The sequence below is a fragment of the Fusarium tjaetaba genome, assembly GCF_013396195.1.
Source record: "Fusarium tjaetaba strain NRRL 66243 chromosome Unknown NRRL66243_c0000333, whole genome shotgun sequence".
In the NCBI taxonomy this organism is placed as follows: Eukaryota; Fungi; Ascomycota; class Sordariomycetes; order Hypocreales; family Nectriaceae; genus Fusarium; species Fusarium tjaetaba.
The window spans coordinates 32148-48555 of record NW_023501529.1 but is presented as its reverse complement, the minus strand read 5'-3'; the positions used below and the strand labels follow the sequence as shown (position 1 = coordinate 48555).

General features: G+C 48.6%; 8 protein-coding genes across 8 annotated transcripts; 3 read left to right on the top strand and 5 right to left on the bottom strand.

Annotated features, from left to right (window-relative positions):
- Positions 1-355: 355 nt before the first annotated feature.
- On the bottom strand, positions 356-2176 carry FTJAE_12386 (alpha-galactosidase D; the record flags this gene model as incomplete). Its single annotated transcript, XM_037345426.1, has 5 exons — positions 356-1241; positions 1288-1428; positions 1474-1641; positions 1692-1746; positions 1804-2176. The coding sequence occupies 5 exons, from the start codon at positions 2174-2176 to the stop codon at positions 356-358; spliced, it is 1623 nt and encodes a 540-aa protein (XP_037200571.1).
- Positions 2177-2724: 548 nt separating this feature from the next.
- Positions 2725-3838, bottom strand: FTJAE_12385 (7 8-dihydropterin-6-methyl-4-(beta-D-ribofuranosyl) aminobenzene-5 phosphate synthase; the record flags this gene model as incomplete). The annotated part of the gene is made up of 3 exons (XM_037345425.1): positions 2725-3011; positions 3074-3559; positions 3631-3838. The coding sequence occupies 3 exons, from the start codon at positions 3836-3838 to the stop codon at positions 2725-2727; spliced, it is 981 nt and encodes a 326-aa protein (XP_037200570.1).
- Positions 3839-4307: 469 nt separating this feature from the next.
- On the top strand, positions 4308-6178 carry FTJAE_12384 (uncharacterized protein; the record flags this gene model as incomplete). The annotated part of the gene is made up of 8 exons (XM_037345424.1): positions 4308-4674; positions 4725-4826; positions 4876-5115; positions 5161-5307; positions 5357-5468; positions 5517-5646; positions 5694-5912; positions 5960-6178. 8 exons carry the CDS (start codon positions 4308-4310, stop codon positions 6176-6178), a joined length of 1536 nt encoding a protein of 511 aa, XP_037200569.1.
- A 261-nt stretch (positions 6179-6439) lies between these two features.
- FTJAE_12383 (uncharacterized protein) lies at positions 6440-8457 on the top strand (the record flags this gene model as incomplete). The annotated part of the gene is made up of 2 exons (XM_037345423.1): positions 6440-7327; positions 7378-8457. The coding sequence occupies 2 exons, from the start codon at positions 6440-6442 to the stop codon at positions 8455-8457; spliced, it is 1968 nt and encodes a 655-aa protein (XP_037200568.1).
- A 337-nt stretch (positions 8458-8794) lies between these two features.
- Positions 8795-10387, bottom strand: FTJAE_12382 (6-hydroxy-D-nicotine oxidase; the record flags this gene model as incomplete). Its single annotated transcript, XM_037345422.1, has 4 exons — positions 8795-9057; positions 9105-9310; positions 9366-10273; positions 10325-10387. 4 exons carry the CDS (start codon positions 10385-10387, stop codon positions 8795-8797), a joined length of 1440 nt encoding a protein of 479 aa, XP_037200567.1.
- A 498-nt stretch (positions 10388-10885) lies between these two features.
- FTJAE_12381 (uncharacterized protein) lies at positions 10886-11143 on the bottom strand (the record flags this gene model as incomplete). The annotated part of the gene is made up of 1 exon (XM_037345421.1): positions 10886-11143. The coding sequence occupies one exon, from the start codon at positions 11141-11143 to the stop codon at positions 10886-10888; it is 258 nt and encodes an 85-aa protein (XP_037200566.1).
- Positions 11144-13377: 2234 nt separating this feature from the next.
- Positions 13378-13942, top strand: FTJAE_12380 (ribonuclease 3; the record flags this gene model as incomplete). The annotated part of the gene is made up of 2 exons (XM_037345420.1): positions 13378-13618; positions 13671-13942. The coding sequence occupies 2 exons, from the start codon at positions 13378-13380 to the stop codon at positions 13940-13942; spliced, it is 513 nt and encodes a 170-aa protein (XP_037200565.1).
- A 762-nt stretch (positions 13943-14704) lies between these two features.
- FTJAE_12379 (high-affinity glucose transporter) lies at positions 14705-16292 on the bottom strand (the record flags this gene model as incomplete). The annotated part of the gene is made up of 5 exons (XM_037345418.1): positions 14705-15220; positions 15262-15593; positions 15645-15705; positions 15745-16163; positions 16220-16292. 5 exons carry the CDS (start codon positions 16290-16292, stop codon positions 14705-14707), a joined length of 1401 nt encoding a protein of 466 aa, XP_037200564.1.
- Positions 16293-16408: the final 116 nt, after the last annotated feature.

Here is a 16408-nt window from a genome sequence, read left to right as displayed (position 1 = left end):
TAGAATGTACATAATCCTACTGCATGCTGCTGTTTTTCAGAAAAAGACCTGTGTAATAGGAGTCGCGTTTAATTACATACCGCATCAAGCTTAGTAGTTATCATTCTTTAGTCCTCCCCATTCTAAGTCGAGGCCTTTTCGTCTTTTACAAAGCCTGAATTCCTTGCTGGTTGCTCAACTGTAGGGTATTCCACTCAAAACATGTCCTGCCTGCCTGCCTGACAGGGATCAAGAGGGTAATTGCATATCCTTGTAAGGCATAAAGTTATGCAGCATCACTAGAAACGTGGGATCAGTATTCAGAGGCCCTATTCATATGCCAAGATACATGGCTGCACTGATGATGTCTTTTCGACTACTCTAGCACCTCAAATCCAACTAAATCAGGCGCCCAACTGCTCGAGCTAGATGCAGTAAAAGTCACTTCGTTGCCATCTCCCTTCTTGAACCCATCAACAAGGATCGTAAGCCGGTCGCTCTCAAACCAATCACCTCCAGCATTCGGGAACGCCCATCGCTTTGCATCTTCTCCATTGACCGAGATCGACATATTCCGGGAGTTTGTCTCCCAATCGCCGATCGTGTGATGGTACTCATGATTGATGTAATCGATGCCAAGATAGACTGAACCGTCCTTAGGTGCACTGACTGACCTGAAAGTCACTTTAGCACCGTTGCCGATGGATCCGACCTTTTTGTGAGTTGGAAGACATTCTGTGTCTTTGCAGTTGATGAGAGAAGCTGAACCTGAGAGAGTCGCGTCTTGAGCTGAGTAGTAACCTGCGGCTTTGGGGGGTGAAGCTGGAGTAATGTCGGATAAGATAAGCTGTCGTAACTCATGAGGCGCAAGTTTGAATTCCTGGAAATCAGAAATGCTAAGATCCTCGTGAGCCCATACGTCTCGTGCCGCCGCCTGTCCAACCCCAATCAGCGACAGATCGACCTTGACGGTCTGCGTCTCGTTCTTCCAGTTTAAAACGCCGAGGACTTTGCGGTCGGAGGACAGATTTCCAGCCCAGACATCCCACTCTTCCTCGGTGTATCGAATCACGAGCTTCGCCGCTTCTGCTAATGGATCCTGATTGATAGCTATGACTTCTTTGTTGGACATGACCTCGAGAGATTCGGCAGGGATCTGTTTGGCGTCCATTACACCGCCGATGATGAGAGGTGATTTCATCATGGACCAGAAGCCGAAGTGGAAACGTTCTTCATCGTGTGAAAGTGCACCAAGACCAATACTACGGCTGTCAGCATATGCCACGACGGATGAGCAATGTAACTCACATTAACATGTCCATATCAGCAAAAGCGCCTGGCCCATTGTATTTCGCGTGAGCGACAACCTGGTTAGTAATGCGCCAGATAGCTCTCCAGGCATTGAAGATATCATTACTCATTCGCCAGGAGTTACCGAGAGGAGCAGCCCTGATTCTTGTTAGAAGAGGAACTGCAATTTGTTGTGATGCTTACCATTGAGGAACATCTTCGCCAATACCCCATTGGCAGAGAAAGTACTGAATGTCGCGATCGGTTTCATTGATGGCCGCGGCCATCTTGATGAAGCGGTTGGGACTCTTTGCTTCAGCTGAACTGGCGTCGACCATGTTGGTTTTGGATGTCGCATAGCAGTTGTCGTATCTAGATATTGTCAATGACGAGATTTCGTAAGTTACAGAAGATCATCTTACTTGAGGGTATCGCCTCCCCATTCGGCAAATGACTTTGCATCAATCTCCTCGTAATCTATTGTTATCAGTTAGTGCACTGGTGAGTTTATAACCACTTATACAATGCACATACCAAGAGAAGCAGGAATGTCAGTTGAACCGCACTGTAAGTATCCAGCTCCTGAATAAAGACCAAACTCTAGACCCAGATCATGGATATAATCTCCAAGGGCTTTGGGACCTGACGGGAACAGAGTCTCATTCCATTGAAGTCTTCCTTCGCTATCTCGGTCCCTCGAAGGCCAACCACAGTCGACGGTGACGATGCTGTAGCCAAGATCCTTGAAACCAAGGTCAACTAACCCTTTGGCATTGATTTTGATGATGTCCTCAGACGGCCGACAGTTGTAGTGATTGTAGCTATTCCATCCCATCGGTGGAGTAGGAGACTTGACTGTCTTGCCATATGCGCTGGCAAGAAACGTGGCAAATACAAGGGAAGCCATATTGACAATGATGGGAGAACTATCGACGCAAGCTGGAAAACATAGTAATCTGGTACTTTTATACTCGCTTTTTTCCATGAAAGCGCGTATTCAATCCGGGTCCAAAGCATTTAACCATTAAACTTTCGGGTCCTAGATGCAGACGGGACGAGAATGGAAAGTCATGACACCATACCCACGATTCGATAGGTGCGGCTACCCCACGACCTAACATACGATCACAGATTCAATTGCTAATAGGTGCGCATCTTGAGTTTGCGTTAAGGTATGTCGATCACCGACGCATGGGGTATTTTACCTGCGGGGAACCCTTCCTTGTTTTTGTTTGACGTTGCATCCCGAAACGGGTAAAGGCGATCAGTTATACGGGCATTGAAAGAGACCGAGAGAGATGCATAGCGTTTGTTAGGCGACCAAATGGCTGTGTCTTCAATGAAGTCTCTTCATTGAAGCGTTGCAACTGTCCAGCGCGTGTAGTGTCGCATTGACCATCCCCAATGAGATATCCACTCCATGTTCAAGACCAAAAGAAACAACAAGTGTCGAATCTACAGCGTATACTTTGTTCCGCCAAATATAGGAGCCATATGACGTGGCATTTCCTTCTCAATAAGCCCCTTGAACCTCCATCCTGTACAATGTCCCGGCATCAGCAAAACCGGCTCGAGATCCTTGAGATCCTTCATGCTCTGCTCCATCTTCTCAGGTGACGCATCTGCGAGGTGGTAGCCGCCGACGATAGCGTAGATAGGGATGTCGTCGATGGTTCTCGCATGTCTTGCGATGTTGATGAGACCGGCGTGACTGCAGCCTGTGAAGATGACCAGGCCCTTGTCTGCAGAGACATTAGATACGTTGATCGATTGAGCGATGGGGGGGACTTGCCTTTGAGCTTACACATGACAAAGCGTTCTTCCATGATTAACTCGTCCTTGATCCATTCATCCTTGGCTGGGTCATACCGAACACCACCGGGGATGCCACCTTCATAGTCTGTCTGGCGCGGAATCTCGCCGGATATGAGAAAGGCATCACCTAGAATGGTCTGTGCCTCATCCAAGATAACGGTCTTGCCACCAGCACTGTTGATCTCATCCGTGGTGGGATCTGCCTCTAGCGAGATAGGTTGATCGAACATAATTCCTCTAAACGCTGGCTTATCTGGAGGAAGCGCAACAACGACCTGATCGCCGTCTGGCCTCCCTTTGCTAGCGAGTCGAATCGCGGAGGGAAGACCGCCAGAGTGATCTCTATGCCAATGCGAAAGAACAATGGCACCAATTTCGGTCATCGGTAGCTTGAGCCTCTGAACGTTTTTCTCAAAAACGTCTTCCTCAGGCCCGGCATCGAAGAGCAGTGTGTGAGATTTATCGTCCTTCTTCGCTGTCTGTCAAGGGCTTAGTACAAGATACCGGTAGTAGAGAGGACAAATCCCACGATAAACAAGGACAGACCATGAGCGCCGCAGCAGATATTTCGCATTGGCATTTCCAAGCGAGCTCCTCCCCGAGAGTTAGGGTCTGACACGTGGCTCAACGGGACACCGGCGAAGGATTGGGCATGCTGAACCTGAGGGTTTGGGCTCGGCGAGATTTGGTCAATTTCATCATTGATCAAGACATGAATGTCGAGGCTGTCGACTTCAATTAGTTTTGTTGTCATACTCAGAGAAAAATCACTGGATCTGGTATCTGGCTGTCATATTCAAGGGGAGAGACTGCGTCTTATGAGGACTTTCTAAAGCCATCGTATCATGCCAAGTCCTTTCTGAGTCATGGAATACAATGATTGCGGCATTCGGCTATTCACAGGGTCCGAGAGCAGGTAAAGCCCGTCGTGTTTCCATCATTGCAGCAAGATTGCAAGAGTAGCCCAATTAATCATCATTATGTTACAAATATTCAAGTGGCCTAAAGAGCAGACGGAGAATAAACAACGAGCCGAGGAAGAAGGGCTTCTCGGCGATCCCTCGCTGAGTAAGACTCTTAAGGCCCTTGACATGCCGAGGCTCAAGATACCCCTCATAACTCCGAATACCTTCAGCAATTTAATTAAATAAACACCGACCAGTGTCGCGCATACCAATTGACAATTATCATTTCTCCAACTCTCACTAATCAATACTGCCATCATGTCTCCATTACCTCAAGACCCAATTATTATCGGTGTCGGAGAAATCCGCCAAAAGAACTTCACCCTCGAAAATACCCTCGAACCGGCAGAGCTTATCTTATCAGCGATCCGCAATGCTGCCAAGGACACGACAGTCGATGTCATCAAACACGTAGATAGTATTTCCGTTGTTCCTCCCTGGTCCTGGACATATGATGATCTACCAAAGTATCTTGCTCAGAAACTTGGGGTTGAACCTTCGCATCTCGAGCTCTCGAGCCATGGAGGTCATACGCCTGCGTTGCTGTGCGACGCGGCAGCTGCAGGAGTTGCGGCCGGGGAAACCAAATTGGCAATTGTTACAGGAGGAGAGGCGATGGCGTCCTGTAAGTCAAAGTCATACTGAAACGAAGAGCTTTTGGCTAACGTATTCCAGTGCTTGCGTGTCAGAAAGCTGGGCGTCTTCCTCCACCCGGATGGACTGAGATGTCTCCCGGCGCAAAGTTATATGGCCCGAGTGACCCTGCACTCTTGAAAGGTGAGCCTCAACTCAAACCTTTCATTGGAGAGTGTCTAATAAGATGAAGATGTCGGTGCCTCGCACTCCATCGGAATGCCAATTCAAGTATACCCTCTATACGAAAATGCATACAGAAAGCATAACCAGCAAACATTCCATGAGAACCACCATGAATCTGCAGTCCTTTACGCTGAATTTGACAAGATTGCCTGTAAACATCCGATCAGTTGGCGAGCAGGCGAAACACCACGGGACGTTGATGCTATCAAGACGGTAACCAAGCAGAATCGGATGATCTGCACACCTTGTATGTATAGTCGCCATTGGCTCTGACTATCAGCTAACTATTTAGATCCATTGTTGATGAATGCATTTAACGGTGTGAATCTGGCGGCGGCCTGTATCATCACTTCTGTCGAGTATGCTACCAAGCTTGGTGTCCCCCAGGATAAATGGGTGTACATCACTGGTGGCGCTGGCTCGAACGATAGTTCGAAATGTCAGTCAATCTTTACCCTTCGAGTGAGGTGATACTGACATTAGTCTAGTCTGGGAGCGAGCAAACTACTTCTCTAGTCCTGCTATCGAGTACTCTATCGACAAGGCCCTCGAATCCGCTGCGATCACCAAGAACGAGATCGATTGCTTTGACTTCTACTCGTCAGTTCAGTGAACATGGAAGTCGAAGTGGAACTAAAATGTTTATAGGTGCTTTCCCATCGTCCCGAAACTCGCTTGTAAGCATGTCGGTCTGGATGTTCAGAGACCCGCCAAGCCTATCACTTTGCTTGGTGGCCTTACTTCCTTCGGCGGTGCAGGCAACAACTATTCTCTTCACGTAAGTTTCTCTCAGAATCTGAATACATTTTCTAAAATTCTTGACAGGCAATCGCGGAGATGACAAGAGTCATTCGAAGCCGAAATCATCAAAATGGCCTGGTACTTGCAAACGGAGGCATTCTATCCTGGCAATATGCTCTTTGTTTATCGGCTCAGCCGCGACGGATTACCTCCACATATGCGAAAAGAGAAGTTCTTGACAATGGTGATGTTTCTCAAGGTCCAGCGTTCACCCCGACAACGCAAGGCGAAGCTGTCATCGAGGTTTGTGACATGTCCTGATCGCTTGCATCTATCTAACGTGATCACAGACTTATACTGTGGACTATGATCGTAAGGGACCCAAGCTCGGCCATATAATTGGAAGATTGGTTGAGAATGGACAGAGATTCATTGCAAACCATGGTGATGAACATACGTTGGCGACTCTTGCGAGTGCCAATGGAGAGCCAATTGGCATGAAGGGTCATGTGAACAGGGCTAATGACGGTCGAAATCTCTTCACTTTATCAGCGAGTGCAAAGCTCTAGAGAGAAGTCGTAGATAGACAGTGATGAAGTGCAGATTGACTTTGGCCTTACTCGTCAACGTAACATTGAAGCTACCACTGGCAGTCTCTGTTTATTTCCGATAGCGTTTCCAGTGGCCCCATGATTCATGCTCGTGATTGATGAGTCGGCGCGGGGATAGAATGATCCGGAAGCAAAACCCTACCAAGACATCGATGACGCTGATCCTTCCTTTTTGTCAATCTTGAATGCATTTATGACGTCACATCTCATTCCGTCGAAATGGCATTGGCAACACGACTTCTCCTCGTCGCCTTCGTATGCCTCCTCTTGGCCGACCGCGTCTCAGCCTTTGGCGCAGGCGAAGTAGCGGGCACTAGCGAGTTCAACGGCTACGTCTGGCGTCATGGCGACATCGTCGAGGCCCTGCGGTACCTCCCGGCCAGTTTCGTAACGCACTACAGATTTTCAACGCTCGAGCGACGACAGATTTACTTTGGGAACTGGCTGCGCGACTTTTCGCAGATCATCGATACAACAGGCCTTGACAATGTTCCTGAACCGGTTCTCAGAGCTATTGTTAGCATTATGGGGTTCTTGGAGTTTGGCTTCGCGACGGATGAGTTTGAGGTGACGCGCGAGCGCTTGGGATGTTACACTCATGTGGAGCATATCGACAACCCCAAGGGATATCCGAGTAATGCCAAGGAGATTGACGAACGACTGAGAGGACCTTTGGATCCACGCGAACTCGAGTTTGATCCCAAGACGGGCATGAAGAATTACATTGCGAACTCGGGCAAAGGCTGGGATACATCTGCCGATTACGTCACGCGAGAGCTACGCGAGTGCATACGACTCGGGCGCGAGAAGAACCCAAAGTCCAAGAAGGAAGCGTTCATTCATCTTGGCGCTGCACTTCATACTCTCGAAGACTTCTCGGCGCATAGCAACTTTACAGAGCTCTGCCTACACGAACTAGGCGAGCACGACGTCTTTGCCTTTGTCGGCGAAGCCTGTCGCGTCAAGACCCCACGATGGAGAAGTCGCATGGTACCGCCCATCGTAACTGGCACTTTCGGAATGCTTGACATCTTCCACAGTATTCTCGGTGAAGCCGACGACATGGCCGTTCTCCAGTGCAAAGGCTCACTACAAAACCTCGAGAACGTGCGCAACCCGACCCCCTCCTTTCACATGCCCGTGCTGACAGCCAACAGGAACTGAACCTCGGCGAGATCGCCTTCCAGCACATCTTCGACCTACTCAAAGCCGCGATCCAAGCGATTAGCAAATTAACCTCCAAGACGAACGACCCCATTCTCCAACAGCTCGAGACCGTCGGCGTGCTCTTCAAGAAAGCCGAAGAGGACAAGGAAAGCTCGACTGCCGCGAGTAGCCTCGACGCCAATCAGCTTTGGCAGACCATCGAGCCGATATTCTACCTCCACGATCGAATCAAGAAATGGATACAAGAGCGCACGGAACAACATGATGCTGAGCCGCTGTCGGAGGAGTCGAGCACGCAGCTGGGCAAATACACGGACCAGCTTGTCTTCAAGTACCTGTCGCTCATGATTGAGAGCTCCATCATGCAGTTGCGCAATGGACTCAAGGCTGCGAAAGAGCGTGTAGATGCTGAAGCTGCGAAGTCGACTTCTGCTGAGGTATACCTCGATGGCGATGGGTCTGATCCCAGCCATTCGGACATATCAAAGGATCACTTCAGCAACGTTCTCAACCAACCCGCAGGTCTTGTATCCTCCGTCACGACAAACTGGACAACGCAGCAGATCGTCAAATGCTGGGATGACCCCTTTCGCGACTCAGAGGAAACAATCCGCCAGATCCTCACAATCATGCATCATCCCGCCTTCCCACGCCACAAAACGCCCATCCAGAAATACATGTTCACAGCCGTCGAAGAATGGTGGAACCACAACACTGCCTCTGAAAAAGAGACCATCCGTGGTATGCTCACAAAAGAAAGCGTGCGCAACCGCCAGCATGAGAATCACACCCTGACTCTCAAAGATCTCGAGGGCAAGCGGAAAGGCGTCGCTGATTTCCCTGGCTCACGGCCCAAGCTCAAGGAGAGACCTGCCAAGCCGTCGCCGTTGACGTGGGCTGTTGGTGAGGCCAAGAAGGATGCAAAGTGGATGTTTGGCGCTGTTAGAAGAGGCGCTGGCGATCCTGTTGCGGCGGTTTGTTTTGTTGAGGGTTTGTATATGATGATTGTTTACATCTTCATGATGCTTTTGGGTGCGTTTGGATCCAAGACGAAGGCGTCGAGGGTTTAGGATGTTATATTATATAGATGTGATACCTAGTAGATCGAGATACAGGAGATACACGAAATGTACACTAGATTCTTTGCATGGAAGCCTTGACAGCCTGTTTAAGTTTGCTTTGCATATATATTGTATAACGAGTGCTGTTGCTACTATCGATATTCTTCTGGAGCCGGACGCTGCAACGCGTTTCTCCGGGAGTAAGGAACCTCACCATTTGAATGGAGGATACCAGAATAAACTTAGTAAAGAGTCCCCTAAGCTTAGACTAGATTTACCTAAATCACTTCATCTTTAGGGTCATGGTCCTTAATTTTCCTGCCTGTCCTTGGTGTTCTTACTGAGTTCACAGCTTGAAGCCACCCACTCTCCGCTGCAAGATTTGTGCAGGATCATACTTCTTACTAACTGACTTGAGAAACTCCCGCTCATCATCTCCGTATGACTCAAAAGGCCTTTGGTATGGCGCAGCGTAGTTGAGGTACTGGAACTTCTGCAGCAGTCCCTTCCCGCGAGCATTCTCTTCCCATACTGACAGTACCTTCTTGGCTGTCCCTTCGACGTTCGAGTTGACAGCTGAGTTCGGCCACAGAGCTGAGATGAGCACAACTATAATTGTTAGCAGAGACTCATGAGATCATCCAATAGGTACTTACTGTAGCCATCATGCGCTGTTTGAAGGCCAAGGACGTTGGTGTGCTTGGAACCCTTCAGCATTGCTGCTACCAATGGCTCAAAAGCGATGCTCCAAGTCACGCCATCCTGTGGGTTGAAAGAATAGATAGTGTTGTTGAGAGTCTCAAACATATGCTGCATATTCTGTGCGGATGGCTTGAGAGTCAACGTCGCGAACAGCCAGTTCCTATGTCTGTCAGAGCTCGTTTGATCCAGCTCAAAGCAGGAACTCGGTAACTTACAATGGCGATGTATCTTTCTCATCCGCAAACTCTGCCAAGGTCGTGATATTATCGACCAGCTTCGTATGAGGCACATCCGAAAGACCCTTGAAGATCTTTGGTTGAGAAACGGGCTTGGTGTATACAGCCGAAGCTGACAGTGACCAAGCTTTGGAAGCGGAGCTGTAAAGAAGACTAGTAACTAGAGACGCTGCAGGATCGTATGTAGATGAGTCTAGTAAGTCGGTAAAAGCCCGGAACACCTTATCCCTCTCAGCAATATCGTAGGAAATGCTTGTCGTAGAAATGTCGCCCTGCGGAAACGCCTCAACGTCAAAGCGCGTAACAACACCAAAGTTGTTTCCCCCTCCCTTCAGAGCAAGGAACAAGTCTGAGTTCTCTTTCTTATCTGCGTTGATAAGAGTACCATTAGCGAGTACAACTTCATAATTGACCACTTTGTCACAAGCCCATCCAACCTTGGTAGTGAAATGCGATATTCCTCCACCGAGAAGCAAGCCTCCAACACCGACATTCCCGTTTCTACCGCCAGCGACTTGAACACCTGAGCCGTCGAGATACTGATAAACGCCGAGCCACTTTGCGCCTGCGTCGATGCTTGCAATGGTTGACTTCTCTTTAAGAGATACGGATGACAGAGTTGTCATGTCAATGGTCACGCCGCCGTTGGAGTTGGCGAAGCCTGCGGCTGGAGCATGGCCATGACCTTTGATTGAGAATTTGCAGTCTTTGTGCTTGCTGATTATCTTCAGGGCAGCGGCGACATCGTGGGCGGTGGTAGGTTGCAGGATGCAATTGGGGCGAAGGGCAGACTCTTGTTTCGACCAGTAGCTAGTTAACGTGGCGTTGTAGCTATTGTTATCAGGAAAGCTGATTTTATCGCCGAGACTCTCCTTCAATTGATGACACTGGATCTGTTAGTTACCACCATGTTACATCGCTTGCCCTTGGGCACCTACACATGGTGATGCCGAGACGTAGGATAGTAATGCGGCGACGAGATGAGCGACGGCGACCCTCATCTTGAGGTGTTAGGAACTGAGAACCTATAAATAAATTAAGTAGAATCTGGGGTCCCCAGACATTCATGACTTAAGCTCATGATCTTTTATTAATTGTCTTATTCGGACCGACTTGCTGGTTCCATGGCACTAAGACGCTTTTGATGCTGATATTCGGTCAGAGTATGCAGTTGCACGGCTGTTCGGCATCGTGAGTATGAAAAGCAATTGCTATTCAGCCTAAATGCACGTTTAAGGAGACGTGTAAGACACCAAAGGTAAATTAAACGTGATTCAATGAATATGTTCCTTGACGCGATATATAAACAGTATAGTTACAGAATACCCCTTCCAAGATCCATCTGCCAACTCCGCCACAGTGCCAACCCTTGAAGCCAACGATATAGTTCTGAGTCCATATAATATAGCTTGGCCGTGCATATGTAAACGCCTTGTGGCGAATGCCGAGTGAGGTCGTCTTGTTTTGATGGTTTCGAAGGGGACGTCTAGTGCAGACGCTTATTTCTTGCACTTCTTCTCAATGTGGTGCCACTTCTCGCCCTTGGGGCACTTGCACTTGTGGTGCTTCTTGGTGTAGACCTTGCCAGAGTCGTGGCACACACACTCGCTCTTGGCGTGATCCCAGGAAGCGTGCTTGCCGCAGTGGTGAAGGATGCTGCGATCCTCGAGATCAACGGGCTCAGCGTCGGGGTTGGGGAGGGCGGTGACTGTGCCCATGGCGAGGAGGGCGCCGAGGAAAGCCTTGTTGAGAAGCATGATGAAGGTATGAGTTGGTAGTTGAGTTTGTGTGTTGAGTGGATGGATGAGAGTGTTGTTTGTGAATGATACGATAGAATGCTGGGGAGCTCATATGGTTATATACCTCTCCTATACAGAAACCCCCTAAGCTCACTTACACTACAAGCACATGTATATTGAAACTTCCCGTCTCGGATATCGGCCTCTTAGTCAAACACTGGGGCTGTACGGCTGATCGGCAATGAAGCTGACAGGGCTGTCATAAAAACATTGAGCACTGCCACTGGTAGAGTTAGCTGTGCCTTTATGTCAACTGTGTGTAAGTGGGGAAATATCCCGTCACTACCGAGATGCCTTGCATTGTTCGTATTCATGATTCGATACTTTTACCAATTGACAATGCAATGCCCCTTTTGCCCTGAATTACCCCAGATTTGATTGAAGCCACTCATGGGGCTATGCTTCAGCCCGCGTTACGGGAGGACCAATCAAATTGGCCTGACTTCAAGCTGCCAGACCGTTATTCCCATTACCTCCATCAAAGACGTTTGTCTTCCAATTGGCAAAAATGATTCTGTTACAATCACTGGAATGCACATGGATAAGGCATGTCGCAAGTAGAAAGAAGATTTTTTACTAATAAATTAACACGAAAGCTTTACGTTACTAGCAGCAAAAGTCCCAAAGCTCGACCTCAGACTGCTAAATGATGGTGTTGACACAAACAAAGGAATCTTGGATCAGCACTCTCATACATTAGGCTAGGAGCTTTACCGCCGAAGATCAACAAGAGCTGTGAGTTACTAGAAGCTATGAGCTGACGCGTCTCCCTCACGCCCGGGCGACCGCCCTTCGGAACCTCTGGGACTTCTGATGCCCTCAAATCGAACAGTCCAGATCCAAACAGCGCATCATGATGCTTCTCAGCAAAAAGCGGCTAAAACGGGACGGATATCGCTGCCGAGCGTCTCCCTCGACCAGGGCATTGGGACTACCGGCACGTTCCGAAAGTCAATATCGAAAATAGCAGTCATCATCATGAGGCTTAGACATTGGGATCTCCACATATAATAATGGCCCGAGGCAGATTACAAAACGGCAACCAATGATACAAGGAAAGATGGTCCTTTGGGGCAGACGATCTAGACCGGCGATTTAATCCCCGGCTCTTGGAAAGCTTGTTTTCGGCACTCGCGCTGATCGGAAGTGCCATTCACGTGCAAGAGCCTTGGCGATACGAGGTAGATATGGGGCTGACTTGATGACCTTCTTGAAACAGACTCAGGCCGAAATAACTCGCTTCTGGTCTCTGGTATGGGAAGTTGCATTATAGCCACCCAGGAGGAAGCCGGGATGTCCGATCCAAGGTATGATTGAGCTGGTTGCCTTGCAGCCTCAAATTTCGAAAAGGGGTTTGGTAAGGGAGAGGACAACCGGCCCTGGCTATGAAACCACTACTTCGGATGAGTCGGAAACAAAGAAACTTAGTTGTATAGATCTCACATTTTTTACGCCGAAACCAATCGGACGAATCCAATGTGGTGGCTTATGATTTGTGTTGTTCCTCACCTAAACAGCGAGCCCAGGTAGGTTGATGAAGCATTGACTTGGATGTCCTCGTCGAGGCCAAAGTGTTAAGGTATTTTCCCAAACGTACATGCTGAAGGAATGTTACAAATAGCGCTTGACGTAGTTGCCTGAATATTCACAGAGAAAGTTGTGATGTGCAGACAATGACGCAGAAGAGCATTGTAAAGAATCAGCCAACGGTGGCCGGTAAACATATTCAAGTCAGTCACACCAGTCATCCTAAGATGTTCACATTTTAATATCGCAGAATACTCTTAATACAAATCGTGTCTCGTGTATTGAAGGGCTTCTGCGTAACGATATGAAATGCGATAACCTGGTGCTCATGTAGCCAGCCTTTGGGGAAATTGAAATGGATGGAGATGACTTACGACGGCAGAGTAAAGTGTTTGTTGACAGATACACCTGGATAGATGCTGTCTTATTTGTGTTCTTTACCTTTGTGCGTTGGGGCTCTCAACCCTATCACAACTACAAAGTGCATGGTCGGCCTCCTGCTTGCACAGCATCCAATGATATGTGTACAGCCAGGCCATGAACTTACCCCTCATTTCATGACGTTGCTGACATCGCAACATTTCAAATCTGTTTCACCGCTTCTCATCAAACTTTCAAACACAAAATCTCATTCTGACACTCATCTTTAATGACCTAGCGCAATCATGACCTCATGTCTCAACTTCAGTCAAAAGGTCTCGGAATGCGAGTCCATCATCGCATACGAGTTTAGTTCCAAGACACTCTGCGCAGAAGCGTTGAACAGAGCTGCAGACTGGAACTGTCTGATCCTCATCGATGGTTCTACCAAATGGATGCCCAAGAACGACCGTCTCGCCGTTTATGGCGATTCAGCGGCTGCATTTCACTTGTGCAACCTTTGGATCAAGCGAGGACTCTCAAACCGTTAGTGCTGGGTCACAAAAGCAACTTGAATTGCATTGAGCTGATAGATAAGATTGCTGGACTACGATCCGTGGCGATCTAATTAGTAACAGCAACCTCGCTAGAATTGGCAAGGAGCGTGGTCTTGATAAGTGCATCAACATGAATGGAGGATCTCGTCCCCCCAGTCCAGCAATGGTTGCCACTGCAGTCGAGGCCATTCTTGGGGCCGTTCAGATTGACGGTGGTCACGAAGCTCTCGCTCGAGTCATAAATCATCTTGGTCTCACGCAGCATGCTCTCCTCGCATCGGTAGTGTTCAACCCCCCCTTTGCATATGATTGAATAGGTTGCATATAACTCACTTGGTCTCTGTAGGTGCCTCCGCAGGTGCCATGAGGGTGTCGCTATAATCTCAGCGCATGGTTCTCGGGGTTCGCCACAATAGTTTCTCAAGAAAGGCCAAGAGCGGTTCTCTTATCACTTGAACTAGCATTTGAACTCGCTCTTTGACACTCTCGAGCCGCCATTTGGGCAAGTCCCCAGAAACTTGGGCCTTGGGCATAGAGCGGGGATCCTGTGGCACTTGCGGAGTCAACACGACTTGCCCTCGACAAACTCAACTTGTATCTGCTTTGCTGAAGAGCAGGTTTGGGGATGTGTGGGCTTTCTACCTAATTGAATCGACGCGAACGTGACCTAACAACTGTAAGATTGCATGTTAGGGTTCTGACTCATGGACTCCAGGACTAAATCCGATCGCTTCCTGAAATGGCTATGACACGGTGGTTATCCCATGTAAGTACATTATAATCTACCATTTTTTGTGTATTCAACAGCAGGTGAGATGACTTATAACTTGCAAAGGTTTGTGATTGTGAGAAACAAGGCAGGTTCTGGTGCAAGGAGGAGAGGTGAAGGTGAAAGAAGAAACAGGGAGGTATGACGAGGAGCGTGAACCTTTGTCACTCATTTGGTATCTTGAACAGGTAGTTGATTCTCATGGGACAGACCTACCCAATAAGGTCGTTCATTCAAACTAAACTAAAAACCATTTCGAGGTTTCGGCAATCTCTCAGTCCCTCCATCGTAGTGACGCTGGTCTACCTACTTGCGAGGCTCGCTGCCTTCAGCATGGACGACACTGGTAGCATCAAGCTTTTCAATATTGGCATGCATATCCACCGCTACAGCATTACCAAAGAGCTCTGCAATTTCCTCCAAGGTCTTACCGCCGGTTTCAGGCAGGAAGAAGAAATACAGAACAGCGGCGGCAGTGTTGCAGGCGATGAAAAGGGCATAGAACCTCCAGCTAACCTCCGCGAGAGCCAAAGGAGTAACTTGACTGAGAACGATAGCGACCACAGACTTGGATGACACAGCAAAGGCCATGCTCTTGGATCGAAGGAATGTTGGGAACAGCTCTGATGGAACGACCCAGATCATCGCGTTGAAGAAGATGGCAAATGTCGCGGAGTAAATAAAGATGAAGGCGATACTGGCTCTTGCTCCAGCCATATTACTCTGTCCAGCCTGGCCGTATGTAGCACTCAAAGCCATGCAGATAGCGATAGAGACAGACAAGGCGAGCGAGCCAGTCCACATGTTCGAGCACGAGGCCATCTGTCTGCAACGATGCCCAAATAGATGATGGTTCCGATGACACCCATGAATCCGTATATACCGGACACTAGCAGTGACTTCCGACCAGTGATACCAACGATGGCATAGAATGTGTTCTGGAAGTTCTGGATGACAGAAGCGCCTGAGAGCTGGGACTGAGAGACGATGAAAGCTGCCATGAGCGTGCGGTGAAGATATCGCATGGAGAAGAGCTCTTTGATGGCATATGCCCAGCTGCTTGTTTCAGCAGACGCCTCGAGCTCAATCTGCTGTTGGATCTGGAGAAGTTCTTGTTCGATGAATGTTTCGCCTTCGGTGTCGTGGAGGAGGTTGAGCACGCGACGGGCTTCTTCGTGACGTCCTTTCCTGACGACTAAACGATATTAGCAGAGGCTCTAAGATAATGAGCAGAATTGGTACTTACGCCAACGTGGTGAGAAGGGGACAAAGAACACGGCAAACATGAGGATGAAGGGAACAGGGATCTGCATAGCCGGAGGAATCCGTCATTGAGCATCACCAACTGCAAAAGCAACTCCGTATCCAGCCCAATTCGCGATACAGAATCCAATAGCAGTCATCAAGCCCTGAAGACCAACAAGGAAACCTCGCTGAGAGGGCTTGGCCACTTCAGCGATATAGACTGGGACAACAGCGAGGAATTGACCACAAGCGAGACCAGCAATAAGCCGGCCAGCGATCATCATACCCACATGGACAGCACCAGCTTGCAGAGCAGCTCCGAGAATAGCGAGAAGGGAAGCAAATGCAATGGTATACTTGCGGCTGAAGCGATCGGCAAGGTATCCAACTGTTGGGGCTCCAATGGCTTGACCGGCGTTGTAGCATGATACGATGGCACCAGCGAGAGATGTGCTGGCTTGGAAGGGACCATACATGTAGAGACGGAAGGTTTGATAACCGAACGTCGTCGCGATGATTCCTGGGATACTAAGTCAGAATACGCGTTAAGGTCGTTAAGGAGCGTGATAGACATACCCGAGTCGAAGCCAAAGGTGAATCCTCCTATGGTGACGACCAAGGCGATGGAGATAGTTCGCCAACGACCCATTGTGAATCTGCTGGTCAGATAGTCTCAATTCCGAATATGACTTCTTAGAGATAATATAATGCTTTAGAAGTTAGTTTACCTTATATTTAAAACCTTCATAACTTATTCAGTCAACT